Source organism: Pithys albifrons, chromosome 28, assembly GCF_047495875.1.
Source record: "Pithys albifrons albifrons isolate INPA30051 chromosome 28, PitAlb_v1, whole genome shotgun sequence".
NCBI classification, from domain to species: domain Eukaryota; kingdom Metazoa; phylum Chordata; class Aves; order Passeriformes; family Thamnophilidae; genus Pithys; species Pithys albifrons.
Window position 1 is genome coordinate 5,396,232 of NC_092485.1, and position 19,054 is coordinate 5,415,285.

At 61.8% G+C, this 19,054-nt stretch overlaps 1 protein-coding gene across 7 annotated transcripts in view; it reads left to right on the top strand.

Annotated features, from left to right (window-relative positions):
* Nucleotides 1–19,054, top strand: part of PLEKHA6 (pleckstrin homology domain containing A6) — a 46,517-nt gene that overhangs the window by 18,003 nt on the left and 9,460 nt on the right. For 2 of the 7 annotated variants that reach the window (XM_071578474.1, XM_071578475.1), the window contains exons 4-12: nt 10,763–10,843; nt 11,089–11,203; nt 11,300–11,404; nt 11,516–11,588; nt 12,021–12,121; nt 14,339–14,514; nt 14,726–15,220; nt 15,721–16,231; nt 16,597–16,683. In XM_071578474.1, coding sequence (XP_071434575.1) covers nt 10,763–10,843; nt 11,089–11,203; nt 11,300–11,404; nt 11,516–11,588; nt 12,021–12,121; nt 14,339–14,514; nt 14,726–15,220; nt 15,721–16,231; nt 16,597–16,683 — 1,744 coding nt within the window. The other 5 variants (XM_071578472.1, XM_071578477.1, XM_071578476.1 and 2 more) reach the window with 5 other exon arrangements.

Below are 19,054 nucleotides of genomic sequence, written 5' to 3' on the forward strand. Positions count from 1 at the left end.
GTCACAGCCGGTTACAAACTGTTCCGAGCCCTGCAGAGGTACAGGATCAGATCTAAAAATGGAGAGTTTCCCCATCCACCAACATCACACCCAGGCCGACGTAAGGGACGTGTGGCATTGCACCAGGAAGGCAACTGGGACACTCGTCATGCTGGGGAGGGTGACAGGCTGCCCGCGGTGACACCCTGAGCCTGGGCCAGCTCTGTCATGGCCCTTCCATCCCTGCTGGGCCATCACAGGCTTGGGACCATGCCTGGGATCCATGAGCCTCTTTGCAGAGCCCCGAGCGTGCCGCTGGCACCCACCCAGCCCCCGGCTCTGGCAGGTGTGGGGCTCCGTGCCGGCTATGCCAGGAATGTGCCGAATGCGTCGGGACTTGACTGCAGGAGGTCGGGGCGCAGAGCCCTGTGATGAATCACTTGGAGGGCTGGCAGCGGTGCAGCTCCTGGGCTGGGACAGAGCCAGGGCAGCCCAGCCTCCTGATCCAGAGCTGTCCCAATCCCAAACACTGCTGAGAAGCAGGAACCCGCTGTGGCAGCAGTGACACAGGGGCTGGCAGTGCCTGTGCCCGTGTCGTCTCCCCCACACCCTGAGGTGCCACTCTTGCAACTTTAGTTTTAACCTGTCTGAGTTGCCTGTGGAGATTTAACAGTGGAAAATTGGGAATTTAGACAAAAAAATTTAGGAGACTCCACAGGGAGTGGCACAACCTGCTGTGGCTGATGGAGCCCAGGCCGGGGCTCACCCCACACCCCATCCTGGTGGGCTTAGAATGGCAATAGCAATGCCTGGTGCTGCAGAGCCCTGGCACTCACTGCTGAGAGCAGGGAGATGCTTAATTTTATCACCCTGCTCAAGGCCCTGAGCCCTTGAGTGCTCCCAGTTCAGGGTGTTCACAAGGAGTTTGTGGCTTCGTGTCCCACGTGGGTGTGGAGGATGGAAATTCCAAAAGCTGTGCCCGATGCGTGGCACGTCAGGGACACGGAGCTGAGTCCCACAGTCAGCTGGTCTTATCAGCCACTGTGTCCACAGCTCGATCCCCTCTGGTCTTTTAGCCATTTGATGGGTTTTATCATGATTGAAACCATCCCGCACCGCCCTCTGCTCTCCAGCCACACGGGGTGGTGCCGTGCAGATGTTTGTCCAAGGCTATTTATGATCATTCCAGCCCAGCCGCCCCCGGCGCTGCAGCTGAGGCTGGAGAAGGCAAAATTGCCTGTGTGGCCGTGTCGGAAAGCTGGAGGTGGGCTGTGCTGCCGGCGCTGTGAGTACTCCAGACCCGTGGGAGATGGGACAGGGATAGGGACTGAGCCCTTCTCTGTTTGTAGGGAGAAGCCGTGGCTGCTGCGGGCTGGCCAAGCTGGTGGCACCTGACATGGGGTGCTCCTGCGGGCTGGTGGCATCATCTGGGCTCGGGCACAGCTTGGTCCCCAAGTGCCATTGCAACCCCAGGGCTGTGCAGGGACAGAGCAGGAGCAGAACAGCGACCAAGCAAGGACGGAGCAGGGACAGAGCAGGGACAGCGCAGGGCCGCGCCAGCTCCCGACGATGGCGCAGCCGGAGGTTAATCATTCAACCCCTTGGCAGGTTGGGTAACGCAGCCAGCGGCGGGGGGGTGACAGGGACATCTGTCCACCCGCTTCCCAGACTTCAGGCACAGGAACAGCGCCCGTGCTCCTCCTCCATCGCCGGGTGCCTGTGCCCCGTCTCCATGGGGATGCAGTGGCCGTGATCTGGACAGCGCCGTGGGTACCGCAGCGTTCGGGAGACCCTGGCCCGGGGGCTGGGCTGGCAGCTCCGTGTGCCGGCTGAGCGGGAGCTGAGCTGGCCCCCGGCACGGCTCAGGGAGCCAAGAGCTGCAGCTGGGTTGTAAACACGCTGGGATAAAGTTACAGCCATTGATGTTCCTTGGAAAAGCTGAGTGAAAGGACAGAGAGCTCCGAGACCCCCGAGCTGAGTTCCTGCTCCAGCTCCCGCACTGAGGGGTGGATGTGCCTCCTGCCTCTATGGGCAGCTGAGAGCAGCAGCCCCCTGCCCTCTGCCCCCTTCTCCGGGGGCTCAGCCCCTCAGAATGATCACTGCCAGTCGTCTCTGGGCATGGAGAGCGCAGGGTCTCCTGCAGCTCCCACCGGGCTGCAGAGGCAGGATACGGCCCCTGGGGCGGCACAGGAACACGCAGGAGCTGCTCCCAGGGCAGGGGTGCACGGAGACAGGACACTGCAGGAACGACTGCAGGTCCGTGGGGTGTGGAGCCCCTTGGAAGCCCCTTTTCCTTCCCAGCCCGTTGTCCTGCAGTGACCTGCCCTGTCATGGTGCCGTTAAAGGCGCTTTCAGCGGGAGCGAAGGATGTCTCCCGGTGCTCATCCCGCCCAGCTCGGAGCCGAGGGGGTTAAGGCTGCCGGCAGCTACCGGGGCTGTTAATGATTGATACCAATGACGGTCTCCACGGGCTTGGAAGGAAAATCACCTACCCCGGCCGGGCTGCGGGAGAGACACCGGACAGAGGGGACGTGCGGTGGCAGCGGTGAGTGCGTGTCTGTGTTTGTGTGTGCCCTGTCATCACGGAGCCTGGCCATGGCATGGACAGCCTGGTTATGGCACAGGCAGCCTGGACATGGCACACAGAGCCTGGTCATGGCACACAGAGCCCAGCCATGGCACACGCGGGCCATTGTCTGCGGCCAGAAGCAGCCGGTGCCCCGAGGGCAGCCGGCGAGGTGGCTGGCACGGCTGAGCATGCCAGGGAAGGCACGTCTGTCGGGATATGGGTGTGATTATCCTGTGCAATGGGTCGTGCGGGTGCTGAGGATTTGTCCCAGCAGGATTTTCGCGGCGCCCATGCCATAATCCCCGCTCCTGACCTGACCTGGCCTGGCAGGGGAGGGGTTGGGACCGGGTCCGTTTGATGCCTCGTGCCGGGGATTGCTCAGGACAGGTATTCCTGCTGCTGGAAGTGGTTTCTTAAAGAGCTTAGTGAGAGTTTAAACCCTCCAGGTGCGGGTCCAGGTGGCAGCTGGCAGGCTGTGTTGGTGGGAATGGTGGCTCGGGAGCTTGGCCATCCCAGACACAGAGGGCTGGGGCTCTGTCCCCGGGAAGGGACAATGGAGTGACTTGGTTAGAGCAGTGCCACGCACTCAGCGCTGCCGGAGCCTGGACTGTCACCCGCTCTGCTCCGGGGCCTGGGCCACTCCAGTACAGGGCTGTCACCCTCCTGAATGTCACCCCCCGGATCCGGGATGCTGCGCCTGCTCCAGCTCTCCGTCTCCAGCAGCAGCGCGTTTTGGCCGCCGCCGTGGCCATGGCTGGGATGGAGCCGGCGTTTCTAGGGAGATAAAACACAAACTCCCGGTGCTTTTTGTGCTTTCCCCCGACCCCAGCTGGCGCGGGAGCGGGGGACTCGCCCTCCCCGCCGCTGGCCACGCCGGCTGCCAGCAGCCGCTTTGTTCTCTGGAAATCCCCTGCCTTCCCTGCTCCCTCCCGGCCATCCCTGCTCCCTCCCGGCCATCCCTGCCTTCCCTGCTCCCTCCCGGCCATCCCTGCTCCCTCCCGGCCATCCCTGCCGTCTCTGCTCCCTCCCGGCCATCCCTGCTCCCTCCCGGCCATCCCTGCTCCCTCCCGGCCATCCCTGCCTTCCCTGCTCCCTCCCGGCCATCCCTGCTCCCTCCCGGCCATCCCTGCCTTCCCTGCTCCCTCCCGGCCATCCCGCCCTGCCGTGGTGAGGGCACCGGCTCTTCTCCCGCTCTCCCTCCCCACGCGCCCTGCCCGACATGGCCCTGTGTGATGGTGGTGCCGTCCCACGTGGGCTGTGGGTGCACAGGAGCCCACCCGCCCTTCCCGAGGACTTTGCCCGGCTTGGCAAGCCCGGCACAGCTGCCCTGCTGCTTCCCAGCAGATCCAGCTCAGGCTTTTCCGCCCTCCCTCCCAGCACGGCTCCCGCGGGAGCTCAGAGGGGTGATGGTGAGCTGGTGGCCAGGGGGTGCCTGTAGGACCAGGTGGTCCTGGGCTGGTGTTTGGGGTCTGGGGGTGCACAGCCCACCATGGCCAGGTGACTCTGCTCAGAACCTCCAGGTGCTTTGGCAAATGGCTCTAAAAGCAGCAAGGGGAGGATGTGACATTGGGGATGTCACTCCAGGTACAGCCCAGGATGGGCCATTGCTGCTGCTGCTGCAGCGACCCCTCAGTGGGGTCACTGGTGACACCTGGCATGTGGCAGCAGAAGGAAGCTTGGCCACCACAGCCCTGGTTTTGGCTCCAAGAAGGCTCATGCCAACTCTGGTCGTGGCCAGTGAGCAGGGGTGGTCCCTGTCTGGGCACTGTGGTGGCAGTTCAGGGGTGCAGTTTGTCATGAGGGTGAGGTGGCAACAGGGACAGGGCACTTGGACTGGCACCTTCTCTCTTGGGACTACTTTGGCACCCTTGATTTTGGAGCTGCTTCACAGCAGCACCAGCACAAACAAGGGCAGGAGGCAACAACTCCCTCAGCCTCCCTGTTCCCATCCCAGCAGCAGCCACACTGGAGGTGGCACCGTGGTTGGGGATGGCATTGCGTGGGCACAGGAGGCTGTGCAGAGGCAGGAGTGGGTTTTGTTATCCAGGAGGGCTGTGCTGCCCTGGCCCTCAGCCCTGATGGATGCAAGGCTGGAAACGCTGGCTCAGCTGGATGGTGGGGCCGGGATTAGGGCAGGGATGAGGCCCAGGAGAAGATCCTGCTGCTGGTCCCTGCTGTGCCAGGATGGGGTGGAGGGAACCTCAGTGTGCAGCTGGTTCTGAGCACCCACAAGCCACTTTATTCCCAGATTGTGCTGCAAATCCACAGGCTGGTGGTCGGCTCAGATGTGGTGCCCAGCCAGGCACAGGAGTTTCTTGCAGCATTCCATCCCTTCTTTCCCTCCATCTCCTCTTCCCTGCAGCCTTTCCTCCTCTCCTGCCCTCTCCCAGGGCTGGCATGGAACTCTTATAAGACCTGGAGTCTCAGCAGAGCCAGAGCTGGGATGGCCCCATGTGGAGACGCTGGAGCAGGTGAACTGTTGGCACCTGCCCTCCACCTGCCAAATTAATTCAATTTATTTTTTTCATCTCTATGGCATCTTGAGCCCCTGCACCCGTGTGTTGAGTGGGATGGATCTGGGCTGGGGGGGTTCTCCTTAATTAGTGCCTTATAATCTGTTTGTTCCCACCCTGGGCTCCTCTTGCAGGTTGGGATCTGGCAGTTTGCACTTGCTCATCCAAGGGTGGATTCTCCCTGCCAGTCGCTCAGAGGGACTGTGGGTGACAGGGTGACCCTGCATCCCTTCCCATGGGTGCTGAGTGCTGCAGTTAATGGGCAGAGAAGGATTTTCAAGGGCTGCAGAGTGGGAGGGGAGGGATGTAGTTCGAGAGGAGAGGGAGAGGTGAAGGAAGGGCTAGAAAAACAGAGGAGGGAGGCCAATGTGCGGGGCGTGTTTGGCTGGTGGCCACAGAAGCCCCTTCCCTGGGAGCTGCCTGGATGCTGGGAACATGGTAAACCTTTGGATGAAGGGGTTTCACTGTCACTTCGGGGAGGTTGGCTCAGTGCCTCCCCCTGCCCCTTTCCACCCCACCCCAGTGTGGCAGATCCCAGCAGCCACACAGCAGGGACCCCTCCATTCCTGCCCCCCGAGCGAGGGGCTGAGGCAGTGGGGGCAGCGAGGCTTCTGCTGGAGCTGGAACCAGGGTTGGGGCGTGGGAGGATGCAGTGGTTGAATCCCAGTGGCTCCCAGCCAGCCTGGGAGCTGGAGGGAGGATGTTGGCCCGGGGGAGGCTCCGATGGAGTTCTACAGCTCTGGCATCGTGCCCTGGGTGAGGCAGGGACCCCACACCCCCCCTGCTCTGCTCTGGATTTAGGGCTTGGCAGGCTCAGGGGGTCAGCCTGCACCTCCCCTCCTCCCACTGCCAGAGAACAGCCAGGAGAGGAGCCCCGACATCCCAGGAAGGGCCATGGAATGAGAATGGTTCCCATTAGCTGATTTTGGCCACACACTGTGGGGTCTGGAGGGGCTGCTGAGCTGCCTCCAGCGAGCTGAGCCAGGCTTGCTGTCTGTGCTCTTGGAGAGGACCAGGAGCTTTTCCCAGATGCTCCCCAACATTCCCCACAAGAAGGGGTCCCGTCATACCAGCTGGGAATCCAGCAGGAGGAGCACGACTGGCATCACCTGCAGGGCTTTGCCTCATGGCAGGGTGTGCTGAGGGGCCACTTCTCTCCTCACCCACTTCCCCAGAGCACTCTGGATGCACCGAGCTCTGGCGTGGGCTGGTGCCAGGAAATAGGTCCTGCCTGTCAGCATTTCACCTGCTGTGGAACAGGATGGTGTGGGTGTGGGGTGACACCCAGACAGTGCCAGTGGCTCTGGGGGCTCTTGGGGACAGGGAGGTGGCACCCGGAGTGCTGGTAGCTCTGGGATCCTTGGGGACCTGCCCCAGCCTTTCTTTGTGGTTTGAAGATCTGGAAAGTGTGACCTTGATGGGCTGTGGGATGGTGAGGGAAGCCAGAGGGGCTGTCTTTGTGTTCCCCACAAACTCCAGCTTTGGGGAAGGGGAAGAACAGCGGCATTGAGTGAAAGTTTCATTCCTCAGTTGTTGCATTTATTCCCTTCTCTTACTCTGTATCTTTATGGGAAAACAAGAGAAGGTTTGGAGGAGCTTTCTTCGGTGTTTACCCTGAGGGAGAGCACACTCTTCTCCCCCTTGGCCCTCTTGGGAGGTCTGGGGGTGCCCCCCCAACCCCACTCCAGGATGCTTTTTGGAGCCCTGAAGTGTGTCCAGTCCATTGGCCACGGAGCTGCCGCGTCCCTGCCCACCCCCGGCGCCAATGACTGTGAAACAGCCCAGCTGGTGCCGGGAGCACAGTTGGATTGTGCCGGGAGCACAGTTGGATTGTGCCGGGAGCACAGGCCTGCTCTGGGCTGGAACACCGGGGCTGAACCCGCCCTGAAGGCTCCTGAGCCTGGCATAGCCCCCCGTGGCACTGGCCTGGGGTGAAACCCCAACCCTGGGGGACACAGGACCCCCACAGCCCCTTGCTGCTCCTGCCACATTGTCCCCTGTGATTGCCATCCCCCAAAGGGGCCACACCTCAGCTGACAGGTCCCTTTGCACTGTGGTGGCCACGCCACCAGGTGAGCATTGGCTTTGTCACACTGGGGAGCTGGCACGTCCCCGTGGCCGTTGGAGGACCTTGACCCTGTCTCCTTGGCTGTGGCAGGAGGTGGTGATGGAAGAGCATGTGAGTGGCTGTGGTGGAACATGGGGTTGTTGGGATGGAGGGATGTGGGGACATGGGGACAAACAACACTGGGGTTTTGCCAGTGGTATTGTCACTGGCACAAGGCTGACGCTGCCCTTGGGCACTGTGGTGATGGTTTCTCTGTGGATGTCTCACCCCATGCCAGCAGGGAGTGCAGTGATGGCACCACATGGCAACTCCATGCCAGAGGAGCCTTAAAAAAGTGAATTTAGTCGGTTTGGGAGCAGTGATGCCACGGCATTGGCATAAGCTGGGGACGTGGTTCCTGTCCCTGGCTGCTCCCCACCACCCTCCCAGTCAGGACCACTGGTGCCAGCTGAGGGGCAGCAGGGGCATCTCTGAGACAAGCACTGGTGCTGAGCCGGGCACTGGTGCTGAGCTCACCCCCGTGGGGTGTAGTTCGTGGCACTGGGGTTTGGGAGGGACAGGTGGATGCTGGGATGGCAGGAGAGGCCCGGTGGGCAGTGCCCCGCGGGGGTGCTGTGGGAGCAGGATGGAGCCCGGGCGCCTTCCCGTGCTCCGCTTCCTTCTTTGGAGGTTTCTTTGAAATGCCAGCGCTGCCTTCCTTCCTCCCTCCTGCCCTCCCTCCCAAGGATTGTACCAGCCACGATGGATTTGGATTCACTTTCCAATGGCCAGGCTGAGTGTGGGTCACCCCGAATCCTTCTGCTCCCCACTCTGAACCTGCTGGGCTGTGAAGGGTTCCCCGGAATTTGGGGGTGTTGATGTCCTTGCAGGGTCTGCCCTCCCCATTGCTGGGTTGGTCGGAATTGCGCCCATCGTCTTCTGGGGATTTTCTCTCGGCGTGACCTGGGGAAGGAGTACCCGCGGCGGGGCGGGGGGGGACACACAGGGATGATTTGGGGACAGAAGCAGGGGGGAGGGATGCAGCCACTGAATCCAGGGCAGCGACAGAGCTCATCTCAGCGCGGCTGCTCCCTCTCTGTGACACCCGCCCTTCCCAGACAGCAGCCCCTCTGCTCTGCTGCCCTGCCAGGGTGGGGGGGCCTGCCAGCCCCCCAGAACCCCTCGGCAGCCCCCTCAGCCCCCCGAGCCGTCCCTGTCGCGCTCCGCCTGCCTCCGGCTGCTCCGCGGCTCCGCACCTGGGCTGGGGGAGGCGGCGGTGCCGCGCTGCCCTTCGCTTCTCCTCTGCGCGGGGACGCGAGCGGGAGCTGTTTGTCGCCGCTGTCGCCTGCCCGCCGGCTGCCGCACACCGGGGCTGCCCAGCCCCGGCGCCACCGGGGCCACCGGAGCTCCTTCGCCACCGGGACACGCCAATGCCACGGGCGCGGGGCGCGGGGGACTGGGACGACTGGAAAAGGACAACCAGAGCCTTCGCCCGCCACCCGCATCCCTCTGCCCGCCCGGGGCTGCCCCCCTGGCAGGTGCCATCGCCCCGCAGCGTGGTGACATCCGGCGCTGGCAGTGCCCGCCGTGGCCATGCCGGGAGCCGGGAGCTGGCGCTGAGCCGGGAGGGGCCCTGGCACGATGCTGAAGTTTCGGGCGGACCGGAGGGTGAGGTAGGAGCCCGGGATGGGCTGGGGGGCCCCAGGGGGCCCGCGGGCAGGCGGCGGTGGGGGACCCTCAGCCCGGGCAGTGGCTGCTGCATTGCAGTGCTTGGGAAGCGATGGGAACCCGGGAGTTTCTGGAGCGGGGTCAGCTCAGGGAGCTGCTGCTGGACAGTGGTTTAAAGAGGTTCCTTTGGATGTTTCTGGGGTCTTGCCATGTCTAAGGGTGGGGGCAGACTTGGGGTGGCACCGGGGTGGGTGGCAGGAGAAGCCACGGGTGCTGCAAAGGGTGGGTGTCCCGGGTTTGGCGGTGGAGAAGGGAGAGTCCAGCCCGCGGGAACAGAGACCTGCTGCGAAGCAGGGTCGTGGTCAGGGATGGGGGGCCTGGGACCTGCCCCAGTACCGGGCTTGAACCTCTCCAAAGTCGCACAAAAAGGGTCTGGGAGCAGCTCCAGCCCCAGTGGCAGAACCCCCTCAGCTGCTGCTGGAGCGTGGGCTGGGCAGGATAACTCGGGTCCATCATGGCACAGACAATCTGGGCGCTGGGAGGGGGGTCTGGGCAGTGACCCCCTCGTTGTGGGGTGCACACACATCCTCCAGGTTTTTAAGGTGCCCCCGAGCACGGGGAGTGCTGGAAAGGGGTCAGATCTGTGGGAGGCACAGGAAGGGACCTGCAAGGGGGAGCAGCTCAGCAGTGCTTTTTTGGGTAGTAAGTGGTTAATGTCTTCTGAGCCTGGCAGGAGCCCAGGTTGGGGTGAAGCTCTGGATGGGATGGTCTTGGCAGCTGCGTTTTCTTGCTCAAACTTCCCCTGTTTTGCTGACATGCAGGAGTTTGATGCTGTGCTGGGCTGCTGGTGGTGGAGGGCGGGGGGTACCTGTGTCCTGGTGCCCAGCAGCTTTGGGAAGGAGGGGTGTCATGAGAATGGGATCCCATGCAAACCTCCTGTGGGTAAACCTCGTCCTTTCCTCCTGGCACAGCTACTGAGAACCTGGGGAAGCAGCGTGGGAGGGAGTTCCCAAGTGGAGCAGTGAAGTGCTGGGGTACCCAACAATACCAGCTGTGTGGGATGGGGCAGGGACATGGCACAAGGTGCCAGCTGAGCCTGGCAGGAGCTGAGTCTCATTCCTGCTGGGATTGCCAGGGATCCCTGCACTGCTGGCACAGCCACCTTTAGCTGTACCAGCACCACTGAACCAGCAACAGCTTGTGCTGGGGGTCCTGGGCTGGTGTTGGGGGTCTGGGGGTGCACAGCCCACCATGGCCAGGTGACTGCTCAGAACCTCCAGGTGCTTTGGCAAATGGCTCTAAAAGCAGCAAGGGGAGGATGTGACATTGGGGATGTCACTGCAGGCACAGCCCAGGATGGGCCATTGCTGCTGCTGCTGCAGCGACTCCTCAGTGGGGTCACTGGTGACACCTGAGATGTGGCAGCAGAAGGAAGCTTGGCCACCACAGCCCTGGTTTTGGCTACCAGGGAGCCGAGTGCATTCTGGGAAATGCCCATGAAATCTGTGTGTGTCCAGAGATAGAAACAAACCTAGGGAAGGGTCTGGAGCACCAGGAGGGGCTGAGGGACCTGGGAGGGCTCAGCCTGGAGAAAAGGAGACTCAGGGGGGACCTTCTTGCTCTCCATAACTCCCTGACAGGAGGATGGAGCCACGTGAGGATCAGGCTTCATGGCCCACATGGATATTGCACTTGGGGACATGGTTTAGTGGTAAAAACAGTGGTGCTGGCTTAATGGTTGGACTCAGTGATCTTAGAGAGCTTTCCAACCTTCACAGTTCTGTGATTCTGTGATTCCATGAAAGGTTCCAAGCGTGGGGTTAGCAGGATTGTGGGCAAGGTGGGGGTTCCAGCCCCAGCTCCAGTGTGGACAGTGCTGGTATGGACAAGTGCTGTGTCAGAGCAGCAAACATGGTCCCAAAGGTGAAGGGACTCCGTGGGGGACATGGGGACTCTTCAACAACCACCCCACCTCTGTCTCTGCAGCCACAATGAAAGGCGGAACACGTTCCTGCACCCAGTGACGGGACAGGTCCCCGAGGACAACTCAAGACTTGACTTGCAGAAGTAAGTTGGCTCCCAACTCTCTTGATTTCAGTGCTTGGGAGCGACTTGTGATGGGGGGGAGAGGTGGACTGGGGTGGAGTGGGGTGGGAATGGTGGAGGGGCTGGGAATGGTGGAGGGGCTGGGAATGGTGGAGGGGCTGGGAATGGTGAGGGGCTGGGAATGGTGTGGGACTGGGAATGGTGGGGGACAGCTCCAATGGGGTGGAGGGACAGAGAAGTGCTGACTGAGCTCTCCTGTGCTGCAGACCGACCTCGGACATGTCCAGCAAAGCGGGCAGCAAGCGGCCGGCCACCGTCCCCAGCGAGCCCCCCAACCACGCCATGGTGGCAGAGGGACCCCCGGAGCGCCCCGCAGGCCGGGTAGGTGCCTGGCGATGTGGGGCACGGCAGGGAGGAGCAGAGAGGGGGTGCCAGGGACCCCTCCAAGGACTGAGCAGCTCCTCTCCCCCCCTGCAGGCCCCGCGCTCCTCCAGGAAGGGCATCGCCTTCGGGAAACGCTCCAACTCCATGAAGAGGAACCCCAACGCCGCCGTCACCAAGAGCGGGTGGCTCTACAAACAGGTATCCTGCCATGCTGGGTGCCCTCCTGGGGGTGTCACCCCCTTCCTGCCCCTGGAGACCCCCAGGACCACCCCTCCCTGTGGGTGCTGCTCTCACTGCCCCCTCTCACAGGCCAGCTCGGGGGTGAAGCAGTGGAACAAGCGCTGGTTCGTGCTGGTGGATCGATGCCTCTTCTACTACAAAGGTACAACCACGTGCCCCAGTCCCAGTGCCCCCCAAAGCTCGTGTGACCACCTTCAGCATGGCCCAGCGCCCACCAGCCAGATGCCTCCATGCAATCCCAGGCTGTTTCCATGCTCAGAGGAGGGTGTGCCAGGGTGGGCAAAGAGGTCTAGGGGTTCCAGCATCCCTCTGTGTGGGTGTTTGCTGCACCAGGGACCAGAGGGGTTAATGCAGAGCCTTCCCTGCCTGCCTGGCAGCTCCTGGGCTCAGCCCTGGGCAGGCATCAATAATTGAGGAGGCTGTTTGTGAGCCAGGCAGAGCTGCGGGAGCAACAGGCAGGCAGTGCATTCCCACAGGTGGGCTGCCTGTGTGCCCCTCTGGGAAGGAGCAACAGGATGGGAGATCTCTGCTCCCAACCCCTCCACGTGTGTAACCTCAGCATTCCCCACTCCAGATGAGAAGGAGGAGAACATCCTGGGCAGCATCCCCCTGCTCAGCTTCCGTGTGGCAGCCGTGCAGCCCTCGGACAACATCAGCAGGAAGCACACGTTCAAGGTCAGCACGTGGCTGTGCCGGGGCTTGGAGGGGACAGGGCACTGAGATGGCACTGGGGTGGCACTGGGGCAGTGGTGATGCTGGCAGGGTCCCTGCTGCTCTTCTGGCTTTCTTGGTGATGGGGCTTGGAGCGAGCTGGGGCGAGGGCTGACTGCATATCCCTGGGATACCCTGTGGATACGCTGTGTGGATCTGCCTTCTGCTGGGGAAACTGAGGCAGAGCAGCATCCCCGGGCTGCAGCAGAGCTGGGTGCAGGGCCTTGCTGGAGGCTCCTGCCCCTCTCCCTGTCCCACTTTCCCCTCTCCATCGCTGCTCCCACCAGCCTGTCCCACCAGCTGCTGCGGCGCTTGCTGGCAGCGTTCCCAGAGCCAGGCATGGAGGTGTCCCCAGCCCCAGCTCTGTTTGTGCTGCTTGCCTGGGAAGTGTAACTGGAAGGGAGGAGCCCATAATGAGTCAGTGCTGTGGGGATGGAGAGGGGAGCAGGGAGAGGTGGAAGCAGCTGCTGCTCCCCCACATCCATCCCTGGCATCACAGCAGGCTCGGAGCTTCCCTGACACTTGTTGGCATCACCAGGCACCTTCACCAGCACAGCTGCTCGTGCTGCCCGTGGTCGTGGGCCATGCTGGCACTCACTTGATGGGCCCATGCACTTGTGCACACCTGTGCAAAAACCCAACATGCACCTTCCTGTGCCTGGAGCCAGTACTGCAGTCCCTGCAGGGCGCTGCCAAGGAGGTTTTCCAGTCCAAGGGACAGACTTTTGTAGCTGCCCCCCTTAAACCTGCATTTAAACTGCACTTGAGTGTGGTTTAGGGCTGAGGGAGGTGACTGATGGTTGCACATGGGCTCTCCCGTGTTCTACCCAGGGAGGTTTGGAGTCCCCATCCCTGCAGGTGTCCAAGGAATGCCTGGCCGTGGCACTCAGTGCTCTGGGCTGGGTGACAAGGTGGGGATGGGTCACAGATTGGACTCATAGAGATCCTGGAGGTCTTTTCCAGCCTCCTGAGATTCTGTGAAATGTCTCTGTTGCCTTGTGTCACTGGTGAGGAAAAGCCTTGCAAAGCTGCTGCCCACGAGCTGAGCTCTGCAGCTCCATGCTTGTGTTTCCCAGGGTTTGGGAATGGTTTTGTGCAGAGAAGGGTAGAGAGGGTCCCGAGGGCCAGGGGAGGTTTGTTCCTGCCCTGCTGCCGCTGACCCCGTGTCTGTATTTCCTCCTCCTCTCTCTGTGGGTGAGGATGCCCGGACAGGAGGGGTCTCTTCGTGCCACCCACCACACCAGCACCCAGCCACTACCTAGGTAGTACCTTCTTGTGTTTCTGGTGCATGCAGGGGGTGAGGGACCCCCAGGCTCATCTGCATGCTCCACTCCTCCCACTCCCACTAATCGAGGAGATGAATCCCTTTGACTTCATCTTTTCCTCTGGCTGCAGAGCTTGCAGAGGCAGAAGTGCATGGGGGGCTCAGGAGTGCATGAGGGGCTCAGGAGGTGATCCCTGGCTGGGCACAGTGGCTGCATGTTTTGGGGAGGATGGAAATCCAAGTGAGAGTTTTAATCAGATGACCATTTTTTTAAATTTTTTTTTAAGAGATTGAGTCCTAAAAGTCTTCAAGGGGAAAAATCCTTCTTCTTCCTCCCTTTTTTTTCCTCCTTGCATCTTTCCATCCTTTTCCAAAGAGGGGGAAGGTGGGAGCTTCAAAAAGGCCCTAAATAAGCATGTGCCTTCCAGCATGTTCTGGGTTGAGAATGGGCACCAACATCTTGGAGCAAAAGCAAAACTTTTCCCCCCCAAAAAATATTTGCTGGGCCAAGAAACCACCTTCCCCCTAACCCTGCATGGATGATGCTCCAACAGTGCTGCTGCTCTTGCTGGGACATAGACCCTTCACCAGCCCCTGTATCCCCCAGGGACCCACTCAATACTGAGGTGGAGCAGCCTCTGTACTGGGGTGCTGCTCCTCTGGTGGGGGGCTCTGGGGAGATCTGCTCCTGAACATCTCTGGGAGGGACCCTGGGGGGATCATGACCCCAGGGAATCCCCCTGTGAGGGGCCTGCAGAGCCTTCCTCCTGCTCAGCAGGGGGGTGCATGTGGCTGTGAGGCTCGTGCAGTGGGGAAGGACCATTCTTGGCTTGTCCTGCGTTGGCAGAACCTCGTGCTGGGGTGGAAATGGAGCTCTCACCCTCCTGTCTCTCTCCCCCTTCTGTGCCCCCCTGCAGGTGACGGTGTGCTGGGTGGAGGAGACACCGGCGGGTAACGGGCAGTCCGTGTCTCCCCAGGCCGAGCACGCCGGCATCCGCACCTACTTCTTCAGCGCCGAGAACACGGAGGAGCAGGAATCCTGGATCCAAGCCATGGGCGAAGCCGCCCGGGTGCAGATCCCCCCGACCCAGAGGTCAGCACCCTCCATCTCCCCATGCCAACCCTGCTCTCCTGGAGAAGGATGGGGTGGTGTGTCATGGCCGGGGACCTTTGGGAGCATGAGGGACCCTCTGGAGAAGGGCACTGATGGAGCATTGCCCACCGAGGCTGAGGGAAGGTCAGGACGTTGCTGGCCACTCCAGGGGCATTGCCAAGGGAAGGTGACCCCTCTCTCCTGTCCCCAGGCACGAGAAGCCGGACTCGGAGAACATCCCCCCCAGCAAACACCACCACCACCACCACCACTGCAACAGCACCCACCGTGAGCACCCCAAAGCCGACCCCGACGCCAAGACCCGCGGGGAGGGCGATGGCCGAGGCTCAGAGAAGATGGAGAGGAAGTCAGAGCGGGTGGAGAGCAAGAAGGAGCCGTTGGCCAAGGCCAATGGCATCGCCGGGCAGGAGGTGCCCTCGGAGCCCGGCAGCCCGTACCCTGAGGCACTGCGGGGACCAGGCAGCGCCGAGCGGCCACCACAGCCCAACAGGTGGCCATACCCGTCCCCCAGCCGGCCTGGCAGCACTGCCTACCCGCCCCCCGATGGTGACAGTGGTGCCCCTCGCCGGGGCGGTGCCCCCCGCTCCAACCCCGACAAGATCGCCCAGCGCAAGAGCTCCATGACGCAGCTGCAGCAGTGGGTGAACTCGCGCCGGGGGAACGTGCCCCCCGAGGACCTGAGGAGGTGAGACCTGCTCCTTTCCTCTGGGATTGTCCCTCATGTGATGCTCTGGGAATGTTCTTCTCCTTTCCATCTGCTTTATCCCCTTCTGGGGTTAGAAAATGTCCTCCCCCGGGCTCCTTTCTGGCCCTCCTTTCTTTCCATATGCCAGCTCTGAGCTGTGTGTGGGATGCCCTAAAAAGCCAAGGAGGGTGGGTTTTGAATAGGAGGGAACCTCAGGGTCCTTGGGAGGAGGGATGGCATGACAGGAAGCCACCATGGCATCCTTGGAAGGAGGGAGATGAGGAGAGGATGCTGCCACAGGATCTCTGGGAGGAGGAATGCCAGGAGGGGAGGGCACCACAGGATTCCTGAGAAGAGGGATGCCAGGATGGGTGGGCACCATGGAATCCCTGGAAGGAGGGCTGCCATGAGCTGCCTGCTGTAAGGCTGTCTTTGCCCACTGGCCCCCTGGCACTGCCTGCCCTCCAGCCTGGCTCTCACAACTCTTTTCCCTGCTTCAGCCCCACCAGGTTTTACCCTGTGTCCCGCCGGGTGCCCGACTACTATTCCCCCTACTCACCCCAGTACCCAGAGGAGTACCAGTACTACCCTCCCGGGGTGCGCCCCGACAGCATCTGCTCCATGCCCGCCTTCGACCGGGTGAGCCCTCCCTGGGCGCTGGAGGACAAGCGCCACTCCTTCCGCAACGGAGGCCCCTTCCAGCTGCGGGACTGGAAGGAGCCCGCGGGGTTCGGGCGGCAGGACGTGCCGCTGTGGCTGCCCGGCGCCGGGAGGCAGCCGCCCTACCTGGACGAGGTGGACGCGGCCTCGGGCTCGCTGCGGAGGATGTCGCTGCAGCCGCGCTCCCGCTCCGTGCCGCGCTCTCCCAGCCAGGGCTCCTACAGCCGGGCACGGGTGTACTCGCCCGTGCGCTCGCCCAGCGCCCGCTTCGAGCGGCTGCCGCCCCGCGGCGACGAGATCTACGCCGACCCCACGCCCTTCATGATGAGGAGATCCATCAGTTCTCCCAAGGTCAGTGCCCGTCGAGATGCCAAGGACGGAGGGGGACCCTTGCCAGAGAGGTCAGGGTAGGGATGCTGCAGCACGGGGTGTCCCCTCTCTGTGCACAAAGTGCTAAATGGAATTACAGCAGGTGGTGGCTCTGGGGACCTCCTTGCCATCCTGGTTGTGATTGTTCCCAGGAAGGGATGGATGAATGGGATGGGGTGCTCATGGCCAGCACAAGGGATGTGCTCCCAAGCTGGGAGTGCTGGCATTCCTGTCCCAAAGCCAGGCCTGACCCTGCTGGGGCCCGAGGTGTGCCCTCTCTTGTGCTTTCTGGCTCTCAGCCTCCTCTCACATCTCTGATTTTGGGGTGGGGTCTCCTCTCTCCACAGTACGACTATCTGGGCGACAGGCGGCCCGTCCCGGCCGGGGTGTATCCCTACCACTTCCCGGCATCCCCCACCATCCATGACAAAATGGTACGTGCACTGCTGGTTTGGGGAGGTGGGTCAGTCTGGGGGGTCCTCACTCAGATGGCCAAGGAGGAACCACTGCACTCCAGGGGCAGCTTTGTGGGTCAGAGCTGGGCTGCTCTGGGACAGGTCAGGACTGCAGGTCCTTTTACCGCTGTCTCTGGTCCCTCTCAGCCATTTCTGAAGGAAATGCAGGTGAAAAGGCCCCTGGTCCCTGCTCTGCAGCAGTGGGACACCCTTGGGCCCCCACCTTCCCCAGGGTGGCCCCTGGCTGAGGCTGGTGCACCCCCCACCTCTCCCCCTCTGCTTCCTCACTTCTGGCAACAGCTGCTGCATTTTCCTGCCTTACATTTCCTCTCAGAGGGGCTGGAGCTTGTGGGATGACACTGGGAGGTCCCTCCACAGAGCACAGTCCTGAAATCACGGGGCAGGACCATCGGAGGAGGGAGAAGCCTGAGTTACCATAAGCCACCCATGCTGCCATCCATCCTCGTAGCTGGAGGAAGGGCCATGCCAGGAGGGTGACTGGGCTCCACAGGGCACATCCGGAGCAGCATTCCCAGCTCTGTGCCACGGAGGTGCCTCGTTTCCCAGCCAAGAGATCTTTCCATAGCCTCCACCTAACTGCTTTGCTTCTTCTTTTATATGTTTTGCCGTTCGTTTCTTGCCGCGTGCCTGCTGGCTCCTGGTAGGATGAACTTTTAGACCTTCAGTTGCAAAGAAACCTAGAGTATTTGGACCAGCAGGTAGGCAGAGCTGGCTGCCAGCCCCACCTCACCAGCTGCTTTTGTCCCCATGTGCCCCGTCCCCAGCGGCTTCCCCTTCCCTCCCAGCGCAGCATCACATCCATCCTCACCCTTCTTGGCATTCCAGCAGCACGAGTTGTCTTTGGTTTGCTTCTTCCATCCTCCCCTTCCGTAGGGTTGCTCATTGCTTGGCAGAAAGTCCCCCCTGACAGTGCCTCTGTGTGGTGTGCTGGAGATGGGGGGGTGTGGGGGAAGCTGGAGCAGCCTCCTAAATTCCCAGGCTCTGTCCTGGGGTTCAGAGGGTGCAGCGGCTCTGAAAGCCCCCCGGGCAGTGCTGGACATGTGCAAGGTGCCAGGTGTGGCCATGCTGGTGTCCCCCATGCAGGGGGTGGCCAGGTGACACATGGGGACTGTGATTTCGGTGATTTGGTGGCCCCGTTCCTGCTCGAAGGTGGAAGGTGGATGCCAGTGGGCGTGTGGTGCCCACCGGGACTGACACCAAAGTGGCAGCTCTCAGGTGTTTGCATGCCAGGGGTTTTGGGTGAAAGCTGTGAGAGCTGACTTCATCCCAGGAACATGGCAAGGGGAAATACAGCTGGGAGAGACCCCAGGAATGTGTCCAGGCGGTGGTTGAAGTCAAAGCCAGGGACAGGAGCTGCCGGCCAGTGCTGCAGCCCAGGCGCTCGCCTGCCATGCCAGGCTGGCACTGAGGGAGCTGCTCCAGAGACAATCTCATTAGTCTGCAAATCTCCACCGGTTCTGCAATCGCCACGATCTGTGTGCCTTGGAGCAGGGCCAGGGACAGGCAGGAGCACTCGCTGCAATAAAAGCTCTCTGGGCTCTTTCACAGCCACCAGCAGCATCACTGCCTCTCCCAGGCTCTTTAAAACACTCCCTAAAAAGGCTCTGCATCTCCTCCTCCTCTCCCATCGACCTCTGGAGAGATTAATTTGGAGTGACACTGTCAAGTGTCTTTTCAGACATCTTGCTGCTTGGTTTTCTCTCTCCATCCTCGTCCAGCTGCGGGCACAGCTCCCATGGCTGCCCCCCAGCTGGGGTTCTGTCTCTGGTTTGTGTTCAAAGTGCTGTCACCCCTTGGATCTTGGGGGTCCTGGGTGTGAGGGGCTTCCATGGCATGGTCTGCTCGGGGCTGTGAGTCCCTGCAGCACTTCCATGGGCAGAGGCACTGTGAGAACTCCAGTGCTGGTGACTTGAGTGGCTCCATCACCCACGGCCATTGCTGGCTGTGCACCCCAGGGACCTTTGGCTGGAGTCCTGCCCCCCTGGAGGGCTTGGCTGCAACTCTGAGTGCACACAGGGATGCCAGACCCATCACATCCATGCCTGGCAGCACAGCCTCAGTGTGCCATCTCCCAGTTCCACCCTGCTGGAGGTTGCTGGGCTGGACAAGGGGATGCTGCTGTCCCCAAGCGTGGCTTTCATTCAGCTCCCCGATGCCATCAGAGCCCCAGCTGGGCACAGAGCCATCAACCAGAGTGAGAGCAGGGTCTGTCCGTCTGTCTGTCTGTGGGACCTGCTGTGCTGCCGCCGTGGCGTCTGTCCGAGCTCGTGTCTGTCTGTGCCGTTTGCAGCCGCCCAGCCCCGAGCTGGCTCCGTTCTCTCTGTGTTTT